General features: G+C 43.5%; 1 protein-coding gene across 9 annotated transcripts in view; it reads left to right on the top strand.

Moving 5' to 3' along the window:
• The window catches only part of PROM1 (prominin 1), a 116972-nt gene that overhangs the window by 85690 nt on the left and 17899 nt on the right, over positions 1-13383 (top strand). For all 9 annotated transcript variants that reach the window (XM_033213818.1, XM_033213817.1, XM_033213813.1 and 6 more), the window contains 7 exons: positions 246-369; positions 2083-2186; positions 6243-6327; positions 7924-8067; positions 9004-9075; positions 10454-10546; positions 12250-12303. In XM_033213818.1, coding sequence (XP_033069709.1) covers positions 246-369; positions 2083-2186; positions 6243-6327; positions 7924-8067; positions 9004-9075; positions 10454-10546; positions 12250-12303 — 676 coding nt within the window. The remainder of the gene's footprint in view (positions 1-245; positions 370-2082; positions 2187-6242; positions 6328-7923; positions 8068-9003; positions 9076-10453; positions 10547-12249; positions 12304-13383) is intronic.

Below are 13383 nucleotides of genomic sequence, written 5' to 3'. Positions count from 1 at the left end.
CCTGCCCTGGAGCTGCCCCTCCCCAGGTCCCCAAGGCCCCTATCCAGTGATCCCTCGCCTGTCCTGGAGCTGCCCCTCCCCAGGTCCCCAAGGCCCTGTGCCACTCCTAGGTGGATGATCTGTTTCGCCTGAATAACACTGAAGACCCCAGGTCTATTTTATAGAGTATAGGTAGATTTAGTAAGTATCAATAGGGACTATTGAATCATTCTTTCTTGAATTACTAACCTTATTTTTTTTTCCAGTGGAGTTGGATTAAGTTTCCTCTTTTGCTGGATATTGATGATCATTGTGGTTCTTACCTTCGTCTTTGGTGCAAATGTGGAAAAATTGATCTGTGAACCTTACACAACCAAGGAATTATTCCGGGTAAATATGATTTTCTACCCATTATGAAAGGACTTGAACAGAAACTTGGATTTCTTCATATATTGCGTGTTACCTTAAGAGCAGTGCAAACATATAAGCAGTTTGGTTTAAATTCAGTAAATTTCTTGAAATTATTAAATTAAATAAATTTTTAAATATTCAATAAATGCAATAGATTCTTTCTATTTGTAAGAGAAAAAAAAATATGGGAGTGTCCTTATTTTCTGATCATAAGCGAAATCAGTGCCAGGAGTTAAGTCCTGCCCCTCAATGTGGATTGCAGTATTTGGGGAGAATACAATTTTCCTCAGCAGTAGTTTCCAAATGTGGCTGGGAACATCAGAAGATCAGTTCCCAGGTTCCTCCCATGCACCCTGGGAGATTCCCAGGTGACAGAGGTGTCCACACAGATGAGCCCTAAATTTGAAAGGAAAGAGACTGTTAAGTGGATGTCTCATGACAGAGGGCTGACCTGGCAGATGTCTAGTGGTGCCACCAGGAAATGAATTCAAGCTTCGCTTTCTCCCTCTCAGTCCAACTCCCACAGATTCCGGGAGGCCAGTTGGCAGTTTTGCTTTCTTCATTAATGAGGAAACTTTGTTCTAAGTGTCTGGCTTCTAATTTTGGCTTTTCTATGTTTTTTTTTCTCCAGATTGTGATTTTTAAAATACATTTATATTTCACTCTTTCATTGTATATACATTTTTTCCGCCTAAGATCTGTTATGAAATCAGGTGAATACTGTTGTGACGATGTTTTAGTTATTTCACTGGTCGAGGGAGATTAAGTTGAGATCACCAGCACGTCAAATGATCTCCATTTGGCCTTTTGATAAAAGAAAGACATCAAGCCAGACATCTTCATCTCCTGTAGAGTGTTGAATCATTCAAAGATACTTTTTCTTAAGTAGGGGATATTTCAAAACCATTTCTACTTCTCAAGCACATACACGGTCCTGCACTGATTTGCCCATCTTAAATATGTGTGGTGCTGGGGCAGAGAGTGTGTGAATTTTAATACATTTTGTCCAGAGAGAGAAATAGCACAGCACTGGGTATACCACTTCATGGCTGTATATTAGCTATTCTGATCAAATGGTCTACTCTGCTTCTATTTATAATGTGTTTGTTTTATTAAGATAAAGATTAAAAAGTTCTTGGCCAGGCATGGTGGCTCATGCTGTAATCCCAGCACTTTGGGATGCTGAGGTGGGTGGATCACCTGAGGTCAGGAATTCAAGACCAGCCTGGCCAACATGGTGAAACGCCATTTCTGCTAAAAAAAAATACAAAAATTAGCCGGGCAGTGGTGGTGCGCTAACTCTCGTTCTAACTACTCAGAAGGCCTCTTGTTCTAACTACTCAGAAGGCTGAAACAGGAGAATCATTTTAACGCAAAAGGTGGAGGTTGCAGTGAGCCGAGATAGTGCCACTGCACTCCAGCCTGGGCAACAGAGCGAGACTCTGTCTGAAAAAAAAAGAAAAGTTCTCAAAAAAAGTAATGTTAATAATTTTGATTGATGCTACCCAGTGGTCAATTGATTTATTCCAATTATATATACTATTATTTTCTAGTTATAAGTTGGAAATCAACCAGAAAAATAGTGTTATGAAAAATTTCAAAAATATATTCAACAGAATATTCACTTTATTATATTAGTATGTATGTGAGTGTAAAACTGATTTTTCGAAAATCCTTCCCCATGTGTTCCAGGTTTTGGATACACCCTACTTACTAAATGAAGACTGGGAATACTATCTCTCTGGGAAGCTGTTTAATAAATCGAAGATGAAGCTCACTTTTGAACAAGTTTACAGGTATCAATATTTGCATTATACATTTTGCTATTTGAAGTGTTCTTTTTCCGGAATGAGAATTTTGCATTTGAAGTGTTTTTAAATCTTAATTATATGACTTTCCTGTTTCAGAGATAAGCTGTCCTGTAGTATTTTAAAGACACAGTAGAGATTAGATCAAAAACATATTCCTTCTACTGAAAGCCTTTGGGACCTTGGAAAGGTGATGTTTCAAGGTCTTGCTCTCCAATAATCCCTGGAACTCGCTGGTTAAGGTGACCCTATGATGCACTAATGGGACGCCATGAGAAATCTTGTTCAGGAACCACATTGCTCTAAGTAAAAGCCATTCAACAAGAATAGTGAATAGGTGATTCAGTGATTTGGATCACCGACAGGAGGAAGGCAATGCAGTTGGAGAACTGTCTGCTGTCAGGCCTCCTGGACTCTGACCCAGGCCCCCTCCTGGAGGCTCTGTGCCCTGGGCAGTTCCACAGCTTCTCTGTTCATGGGGGTCATGGTCATAGGAATCTGACCCTGAGGTTGTTTTAGGGTTAAGTAAGATACATGAGATTCGAATGGTGCCTGACACATCATTTGGACTTGATGAACAATACTGTTCTTAATACTGTTCATCTAGGGTGGCCACAGTGGGTCATGCCTGTAATCCCAGCATTTTGGGAGGCTGAGACAGGTGGATCACTTGAGGTCAGGAGTTCGAGACCAGCCTGACCAATATGGTGACACCCCATCTCTACTAAAAATGAAATATAAAAATGATGTGCCTGCAGACTCAGCTACTCAGGAGGCTGAGACAAGAGAATTGCTTGAACCCAGGAGGTGCGGGTTGCAGTGAGCCAAGATCGTGCCACTGCACTGCAGCCTCAGCAACAGAGTGAGACTTTCTCTCAGGAAAAAAAAGAAAACAAAACACTATGTATATATAAAATAACTTCTGACCTCAGGTGATATATATCTGTGTAGTGTATGCTTTTCCCAGTGGTAAAATGGGCTCCTAGTCTGATGGCTGGAAGTCTTAGGTGTCTGATCTTAGACGGGAACCCATGGGCAGCTCTCTGCTATGAGCCATAGGGAAGGGAGTCACTTTAAGAGTATTTGAAATCAATTCATAGGATGCTTTTTAAACACCGGTGACACTTATTTCTCCCACCGTGAGACCAAAGGGCCAGAGGATGTGTGTTAACATGGTGTGTTCATAGTAAATGAAACTAAAAATACACAGGGCGATAGTGACTCACATTGAGAGCAGAACACTTCGTAAGTCATAGACACAGGTCCCCATCTGCCCAGAAGCCTTTCCATGCCCTACACGTGAACCACCATTCTTAGTGTTCTTATTACTCTCTCAGAGTTCCTTTATGCAATTTTAAGCAAGTATTAACCCTATGCCTAGCATTATTATATAGCTTGGTAGTATTAGCCATCATCTGATAGTCAAAAGACTTCTTCAGCATTTTATGAATTTGTTATACTTTTAGGTATTGCAAGGTTCTTTTTGTACTTTTAAAAAACATTTTGAAATATGCACACATTTAATTAATCAATGGTCATTAGTTCCTCTAGCCAAACCACAGAAGTTATTTTAAAATAAATATAGCTATGTCATTGCTAAGTATTTATTTATTTATGTATTTATTTATTTTTTGAGATGGAGTCTCGCTCTATCACCCAGGTTGGAGTGCAATGGCACCATCTCGGCTCATTGCAACCTCTGCCTCCCGGGTTCAAGTGATTCTCCTGCCTCAGCCTCCTGAGTAGTTGGGATTACAGGCGTCTGTCTCCACACCTGGCTAATTTTTGTATTTTTAGTAGAGACGGGGTTTCACCATGTTGGTCAGGCTGGTCTCGAACTCTTGACCTCAGGTGATCTGGCCATTACTGTTTATTTCTATTACCTAATAAATATTATGCCAAGTGGTCATAGTGGTAATTTAACAACACTCTAAGAGCTAGCACCTGCATGGTGCTTTCTGTATGCCAAGACTGATGGAAACACCTCGAATGTATAAACTTCTTTAACATCCACACCACTCTGTGAGCTAGGTACCGTACTAACTACTTTTATTATTATATGAGCACCTGGCGTAACAGGAGCTAGGTACCATACTAACCACTGCTTTTATTATTATATGAGCACCTGTGGTAATGGGATACCTGAGATATTATACAAAATTGAATTAGACTCTGATCCTACTGTCAAGGAAAACCTAGTAGAGAGTTAGATCTGTAAAGAGGTGTTCTAGAATATGGTGATACTTACAGGTGATAGAAATGTACTGAGGCTACTCTAGAAGCCCCAAGGTGGGTGTCTTATGCAGTGTGGGAATGGAGGGATTAGGAAGGACTTCCTGAGGGTAATGGCACCTAAGCTGATCTTAGTAGGTTGGCTTAGTGGGGATTGGCTGGGCCGAGAAGAAGGAAAAAGCACCTAGGCTGAGGGACACAGACAAAGGCAGGGAGGTAGGGGCAGTAGGCTGCTCTTTGGGAGCTTTTAAAAATCCCGCTACCACTTTGGGGCCGAATACAAAATCAAAGGACAGAGAAAAGTCCTCGTTTCCATTATTCAGCCCATGGCAGTGAAAACTGAGTTTCTGGAGCCCTGAGACAACATGAACTTATAAATGTTGCTTGTAGGCTTCATCTTCTAAATCTTTCTTAAACCTCCTCCTCCTCCTCTCCTCCTCCTCCTCCTCCTCCTCCTCCTCCTCTTCTTCTTCTTCTTCTTCTCTTCTCCTTCTCCTTCTCCTTCTTCTCCTCCTCCTCCTCCTTCTTCTTGTTCTCTTCCGCCTCCTTTTTCTTCTTCTTCTCTTCGCTTCTCTTCTTTTCTTCTCTCTCTCCTTCTAACTGGTCTCCTTGCTCCCATTCCATCCTCCAAACCTCCCAACATGATGTGATGTGGCCCAACCACATGTGTCACTTCCTGCCTAAGTTTCTCCATTGCCCATGGCAGAGGCAGCTAATGAGTGTCTGGTGCCCATCCTCCATACTCGGGGTAGACATTGATAGTCAACTGAGGTCTTCTGCTTAGCCCAGGGAGCCTCAGGCTCCTTCTCGACTGTGTGCTCTAGGCATACATTAGCAATCCGTTGACTTTTCTCTACACAATTAAGCCCATTCACCATCCCTACGCTGAGAAGACAAAGCCAAGTGTTTCAGCCTGGCATGCTAGCTCCTTGTGATTCTGGCTCCTGCAGAGCCCTCCAGTTTTACCTCTGGTCCTTCATAATCAAGTTCTGAGTTCCAACAACTGCAACCTGCTTGTTCTCTGGAGGGAAGGATCACACCTCCTAGGGATGTGGGAAAGTTGCTTCTTCTAGGCATCCCTCAGGCCTGGAGGGCCCTGACTGCTGTGGCAAGGAAGGGATGCCGCATTCCTGGATGCCACTATTTTTGTGGCAGGAATACACATCCAATGAGGCCTACCCTTCTTAGCTCAGACAAGTCTAAAAAAGTCAAATTTCCTATTTTAGAGTTAAGATTGAGGCATGGCGAGGTGAGGCCATTTCACCCAGGGGGCTGAGTTAGGTAACAGCAAAACTGTGCTGACCATCGAGAGGTCTGCATCTCCTCCCTATCTCTGTCCTCACCATGAGGATAGATGTCTAAGCATATATTTAGTCAGTGCAGCTCGGCCCTGGAAATACAGAGTAGAAATGTTCTTGGCAGGAGCTTGATAGAATCATTGAATGAAGTTCATAATCTACTCTGCAGTGTATCTCTTTCTAGCAAGTATTGTTTTTCTTTTTAATGAGAATTTATTTCTTCCCAATCTGTAAACTTGTGTTCCACAGCAGAACTAGAGCACGTAGGAGACAGATGGAAAGATATATTTATCAGTCCTATTGCATCTCTTCCAAGAACAGGACGGTTAGTCAAACAAAGCAAGAAGTCAGAGGTGTTGAGGGATTTGTGTGGCCACTGGGGACACCCAGCCCCACTTCTGTGTTCACAGATTAAACAAAGAGAAACAGTGAGCCTTTCTCCTCCTCTTCATCGGTGGACATAGGTAGCTGCAACAGCTTTTCTAGGTCCTAATTTCTCTGTTCGTTCCCACAGTGACTGCAAAAAGAATAGAGGCACTTACGGCACTCTTCATCTGCAGAACAGCTTCAATATCAGTGAATGTCTCAATATTAATGAGGTAATTAGAAGTCGTCATGGAATCGACATAACACATTCCTTCACCAAATCCAATTGTCCTTCTTTCTTTTCTGGAAATTGAGATGAAATTTGCATAAGATCAAATTAACTATTTAAAAGTGACGTTTGGTATATTTACATGGCTGTGTAACCTTCACCTCTATTTGGTTCCAAAACGTTTTCTCACTGCTCGACCAGTTATTTTTCTTGGGGTTTGAATTTTTCTAGTGTATTATGCAAGAGCCTCTAGAGCGGCCTCACTATGGGCACTTCACAGGGAAAGATGTCATTTTGCTGACTATAGACGTTTTTGTGGGAACAATCCCTGTTTGTTCCTCAGGAAGGCTCTCACTCCAAGACCAGCCTCCCTTTCTGCCAGTCCCTGAAACTGGGCACTCAGTGTGGAGAAGCATGGTCCACACCGTCCTCCTTCCTTATGAGTCACATGGTGGCCCCAGGACTCCAGTGTGAACTAAAGCAAAGGATGGAAGCCAACAGAACCTCCTCTTTTCGTTTGCCAGAGCCCACACTCCAGTCTTGAGTCTTGAGACTTGGAGGAAGGGCCATTCCAGAGCACACTGGCCTGAAGAAAGAGCAAGAGTTTCAGCCGCCCAGGCCTAGGGTGCCGTTAGCCTCGACCAACCCCATTCCCTGTACCTGGAGGCCTCTTCTGACTTTCTGCCAGAAAGAATCTGGAGCGCACTCTCTCTTTTGGGTTTCCCGAATGAGAGCAGAAACAAAGGGATCCCAAGAGAAGAGGCTATTCCCAAGCCCCCACAGCTTGCCCACCGCTGCTAGAGTTACCATGAGGCCATGATGGCTTGATGGTTTTCAAATGTGAAAAGCTGGAGTTGAAAGCTGTATATGAAAAGTTTATTATCTTCCCTAAATAGTCCACATATATATACATTAAACATACATAATTTTGTAACCAAACCCTAAATAGATGCCCATCATGCTGTGGGTCACTTCTCTGTGTGCTATGGCGGGTAGCAGTTGGAGAGGTTGCCTGGGACATGCAGGCACTCGATGCTGCTGGAAACTGCTGACCATCAGTACAACCCTGAATCAACAACCACATTTCCATAATCTTTGCCCAAGTAACTAAACACTGTTCCCCAAATGATATGTCCCATTTCTTCCTACTCCCAGCTCTTGTATGTGCTGGTCCCTTCCCTGGAATGCCAGCCAACCCTGTCCCTTTCAGCTTCTCTGTTTGTCAAAGCTGGGGGCTTAGAAGCCATGGGACCCATAAAGAAAGAGATGGGAAAGGAACAGGACGGGAAGTACCAGGAAGAGATGCCAGTCAAGTGCTTGCACATTTTTTTGTCCTTTCTAGTTTGATTGCTCTTTATTTTTTTATTTATTTTTTTAATTTTATGTTTAAAATTTTTTAAACATAGAGGCAAGGTCTCTTTATGTTGCCCAAGCTGGTTTTGAACTCTTGAACTCAAGCGATCCTCCCACCTCAGCCTCCCAAAGTGCTAGGATTACAGGCATGAGCCACCACATCCAGCTTTTATTGCTCTTTTAAAGCATTTGACTCGTGACATTCTTGGAGAATAAGCGACTGATTTGTAACTTCCTTGTTTTGCAGCATACTACAAGCATAAGCAGTGAATTGGAAAGTCTGAAGGTAAATCTCAATATCTTTCTGTTGGGTGCAGCAGGAAGAAAAAACCTTCAGGATTTTGCTGCTTGTGGAATAGACAGAATGAACTATGACACCTACTTGGCTCAGGTATGACACATGTGTTCATGCTTGATCCTTTAGGGGAAATTAGAGCGTCAGATGTGTATTTCTGTTTTGCTTTTGATTTTTTATTAACATGAGATTCACATAACGTAAGACTAACCATTTTAAAGTGAGCAATTCAGTGGTATTTAGTACATTCACAGTGTTGCACAACTACTGCTACTATGTAGTTCCAAAACATTTTCATCACCCTAAAGCAAACCCGAAAGCAGTTGCCTCCATTTGCTCCTCCCCAAACCCTTGGCAACCACCCATCTGTGGTCTCTTTTTTTTTTTTTTTGAGATGGAGTCTCACTCTGTCACCAGGCTGGAGTGCAGTGGCGCAGTCTCGGCTCATTGCAACCTCCACCTCCTGGGTTCAAGTGATTCTCCTGCCTCAGCCTCCCGAGTAGCTGGGACTACAGGCAGATGCCACCACCACACCCAGCTAATTTTTTTTGTATTTTTAGTAGAGACGGAGTTTCACCATGTTGGCCAGGATGGTCTTGATCCCTTGACCTCGTGATCCGCCCACCTCGGCCTCCCAAAGTGCTGGGATTACAGGAGTGAGCCTCTGCGCCCGGCCCATCTGTGGTCTCTTTAGATGGATTTACCTAGTCTGGGTATTAAAAAAAGAAAGTTTATATAACGCATAACCTTTTGTGTCTGACTTCTTTCACTGAGCACGTTTTTGCAGTTCATCCATGTTATAACATTATCAGTACTTCATTCCTTTTCATAGTTGAATAATATGATTGAATAAAAATATGGCTTTATATGTATAAATAAGAATGCAAATGTTGCCACCTGTTTAAGAGTGTCTGACCTCACATGATTACTTTATGGTTATGAATCCATGTTTAATCTCTCACCTACTAGATGTTTTGTTAAGGCTTAAAGATCCCATATCCATAAGACAATTTTTGTTCACTTCTATTGTAGACTGGTAAATCCCCCGCAGGAGTGAATCTTTTATCATTTGCATATGATCTAGAAGCAAAAGCAAATAGTTTGGTGAGTTCAAATCGTCCGGTTAAATACTGTAGTAGTTGTAGATGTCAAACGTCAGTGCCATTTTTAGGGAAGGTGCTGAAGAGGTTCCTCACGCTGTGAGTAATCCCTTGTTCATAAACACCTCTCTTGTACGTGTCATTACGTTTCCGTCCACAGCCATTGCCATGTGGCTCAAACCTTTCTGAGCCTTGCATGTTGCCAGAATGGTGTCGGGCTGATGCAGGGCAGGTGAAACCTGCTTTATTAAGGTAGTGGCAGGGCGACCCCACAGGCAGTGTGCAGAAAGTAGCAGCCTAGGGACAGTTTTGTAGTCTTATTTATAACCACTTTCAGTGGAATACTAATTAAGTGGCAGGTTGTTCAGAAATAGCTAGAAAATGAGTGGTAACTTCCCAGGGTTGCCATGGCAATGGTTAACTGTCAATGAGCTGGCAGGCATGCCTTATGGTGATGGACAGGGAGAGGTGCTTTGGGCTCCTCTTCCTGGTTTCCACCAGTCTTCAATCTGGTCCGAAGTCTCACCTGCCTTCTATCTCAAGATGACTGCAGCCTTCCCCCCTCTGCTTTGAGTGTGGGCACCCTCATTACTTGAGCTCTGGATCTGTTTCCACCCCTGTTAGCCCCTCCACTTCTAAACACACCTGCCCATGCACACAGGTTGTTTTCCTGCAGTGTAGGGAATAGTACCTGGGGCTGTGGGAGGAAGATTTCATGTGTTGCTTTGAATTGCCAATAGTAAGTGATGAGGGAAGGCAGAGGTACCACCCCAGCTCCATAAGCTTCCCCTTTCAACTCCTCTGCTGGTGGGCGACTACTTGGCCTTAACTGGTCCCGTCCAAGAAGCAGCACACCATGGTGATGAGGAACCTGGGCTTTTGAGGAAGACCTGGGTCTAAGTCTTGACTCAGGATAGGAGCTTAGGCAAGTTATTTCTCCCTTCTGCCTTAGTTTCCTCATCTGTAAAATGGGGTAGTGGTATCTACCTTATAGAATTGTTATTCATTAATAAATTAAACACTCATTGAGTGTGGGTTAAATAAAAATTTCTCCATGGAGCCTTGGTTTTCTCACTTGTAAAATGAGAAGCTGAGAGTGGCTGTATCATGGTGAGCTGGAGAGAACACAGCCTCTGGCACTCAGGGAGGGCTCTTGGGTGTGGGTTATTGCTGAGAGTCCATGGTTCTGTGCTTTAAAGGAGGGTGTCTTGGCACTGTCCCTCACACCAGCTCCCATGTCCACTCACAGCCATCACTGCACAAGCAGGGCTGCGTGCTTATGTCATGGCTGCCCTCCTAGCTGCGCAGGGCCCCTGAGGATAGCGAGAGTGCTTTGAGTCTGGAAAGATGGTATTGATCTTTGTTTTTTATTCTTTTTGTAGCCCCCAGGAAATTTGAGGAACTCCCTGAAAAGAGATGCACAAACTATTAAAACGATTCACCAGCAACGAGTCCTTCCTATAGAACAATCACTGGTAACAGTCAACAGCGTATTGTGTTTCACTGTGACCTGAGCAAAATCTACTGCAGCGAGTTGGCTTTCATTTAGCCTCATGACACATGCTCATCTCTCGTAGGTCCCAGCTGACTGACCTCAGCCCCAGAAGCTGAGCTGGGCTTTAGACAAAATAATTGCACCTCCCTCTTCTGCTTATTCCCTTCCGTTTTTCATTTGAGTGTGAACAGTTAGATAAAATCTGTGGCTGTCTCCTCCGCCTTGCTCTAGTTCCCACTGCTGTGAGCAGGCCCTCCTATGCCCCGCATTTAGCTACAGTGCTGTGGACTCACTCGATTCTTTTTCTCCAAGCTTTGTCTAGAAATATGTGAAGGTGAGGTTAAGTGCTTCTCTCTGTAGATCCACTTAGCCCTGTCTGCTGTCTTGATGGGCATTGCTTCCTCTCTCCCCTCTTCCATCCTTTCCATTTGCTTCTCACCACCTTCTGACTTCTTTCTTAATGCAATAAAAGCAGTTTCTAGCAAAGAAAGAACGTGGACTTTGGAGTCAGACAGACCTGGTTTTAAATCCTGCTTCTGGCTCTCCAAACTATTGCAGCTTCTCGGTTTCCTCATCTAAAAATGTTGGGATCAGTAATGGCCTTGCTTTTACCTGTTCATGGAGATGAAGGACCTGACCTCAGAGGATCTCAGTAAAGAGGAGGAATTATTATATTATGCTTGTGTATGGGCTGTATTTGTAGACAGCAAGGAGAGAAGTGTGTGGAAACTGGGTTACTGAATCAGCTTGCTCAGGTTTGGCCAAGCAAGTAAATTCACTCCACTCCAACATCCAAACATCCGAACATCCCAACACCAAACTTTCCAGAACTAGTTTCTAATACTCTTTTTTTCTCTCTTGATTTCCTAATTTATTAGATTATTCACAAAGTCCTCTCACTGAATTTTCTTTATTTGTGTCCAGTGCTCTTTACAATTTTCTGTGCGCTTGTTTATGCCTAACACAAATTTGTTAACATTTTAAGCTGGCTTTGCATTTTTTTAAATGCTTTTTTTCCAAGTACACAGGACCCTTTGGCCTTTTCAGAGCTAGGGCAACCTGTCCACAAATAGACAAAGTGCTTCGTACATGTGACCTATGATCTAAACCAGGGGTTGGCAAGCTAGGTACCCTGCCAACTACAGCCTGCAGGCTAAATTCGGCCTACCACCAGTTTTTGTAAATAAAGTTTTGTTGGAATGTGGCCACACCCACTCATTTGCAAACTCTCTGTGGCTGCTTTTGACTACAAGGACAAAGTTGAATAGTTGGGAGTATGGCAGATAAAACCTAAAGTGTTTACTCTGGCCTTTTACAGATAAAGTTTGTCAACCTCCAGTCTAAACCATTCAGGCTAACCACTCCTGTGGGGCAGGCTCTGTTTTAAATAATGCCTTCCACTTTGATCAAACCTAATTCAAAGGGATTTCTTGGATGCCTCACATGTGATTTGCTGTTCTTCACAGCTTTAGGATATGTATCCAATTTTTTTCTTCAGGTTTTCTTACACCAGAGGCATAGAAGGTACACATTGTTAATTGTGCTGGTGATTATTTCTGGAATGAAACCATTACAGTGTAAAGACAGATTTGCTGGCTGTCTTGTGGGAAGGGAGGACACAAGGTATGTGATCTTGCTGTTTCATGTCATAATTTTGGAAATATTATCTATGTTTTTCGCCAGAGCACTCTATACCAAAGTGTCAAGATACTTCAACGCACAGGCAATGGATTGTTGGTAAGGGTTTACTTTGTTTTCCATCATGGGGTTTTGTTATAAAACACCACACAAAGAATGCTAGAAATGTGATTTTCGTAGGTACTTTAAGTTTAAAAAAAAAAAAGCCTTGGTTATCTACCTATTTTAAGTACCAAATTGGGTTTTCTTACTATTTCCTTTCTGCAAGTACTTCTATAAGTGCAGACATCATCTTAGCAGACTATTAGGTATGTAGGTGAAATCTATATTTTGATGTGTAGGGTGCAAGCTTAGAAGGTACATTGGTCACTTTCACAGAGATAATGCTGCCTAACACACAATCCCAAACCTCAGTGCCTTCTAAGTATAAATGTTCATTTTCCCTGCTGATTGGACAGCAGGCTTCCCTACACATCTTCCCATTGAGAGACCTGGCCTGAAGGAGCAGCTCCTGTCTGGGGCACCTCATGTCCTCATAGTGGAATTCAGGGGATAAGAGGAGGCACAGGTTGTCCTTTAAGCCACTGCTCAGAATGGGCACCCTGCCCCTTCACCAGCAGTCCATTGGCCAAAGTAAGCCACAGGGTCACATCGTCATCTGGCTGGGGAAGTACACTCCATGCTCTGGGAAGCCATCCAAGGAGCGTATCAATAATCCTGAACAGCTAATGCAATCTACCACAGGAGCCACGTGCAGGCTGCGAGCATTCCCGCAGCAGACACTGAGCTGGAAGGCTGTGTTGTATTTGTCTTGTATCCACAGCACCAACCGGCAACTCAGAAGATAGTTTTTCATTGAATGGAATAGCCTGTCCATGAGAGGTGTTGAGCATCAGCCCCCATGATAAAACTAAATGTTCCCTCCTTCCACTTTTCTCAGTGAGGCCAACATCGTGGCTCTGCTCTTCTGAAGATGTTTAGATTTACTCTGCTCCGGGACCCTCCCTATGCCTCTGATCACAGTTGCCATTTCATGAGTGTGTGTCTCATGCCTGGGGAACCTGGAAACACACCAGTGACTACGTGCAGGTGCTTTGCTACCTGTGTGCACAGGGCGAGGGTGTGCAGTGGTACAAGGCCTTTCATGAGGGACCCAGCCAAGGGGGTTAGTGGGGGGCA

The sequence above is a fragment of the Trachypithecus francoisi genome, unplaced genomic scaffold (assembly GCF_009764315.1).
Source record: "Trachypithecus francoisi isolate TF-2019V2 unplaced genomic scaffold, Tfra_2.0 Lachesis_group1, whole genome shotgun sequence".
NCBI lineage: Eukaryota > Metazoa > Chordata > Mammalia > Primates > Cercopithecidae > Trachypithecus > Trachypithecus francoisi.
Note: the sequence above shows the minus strand (reverse complement) of the source record. Positions and strands in the feature narration are given on the sequence as shown.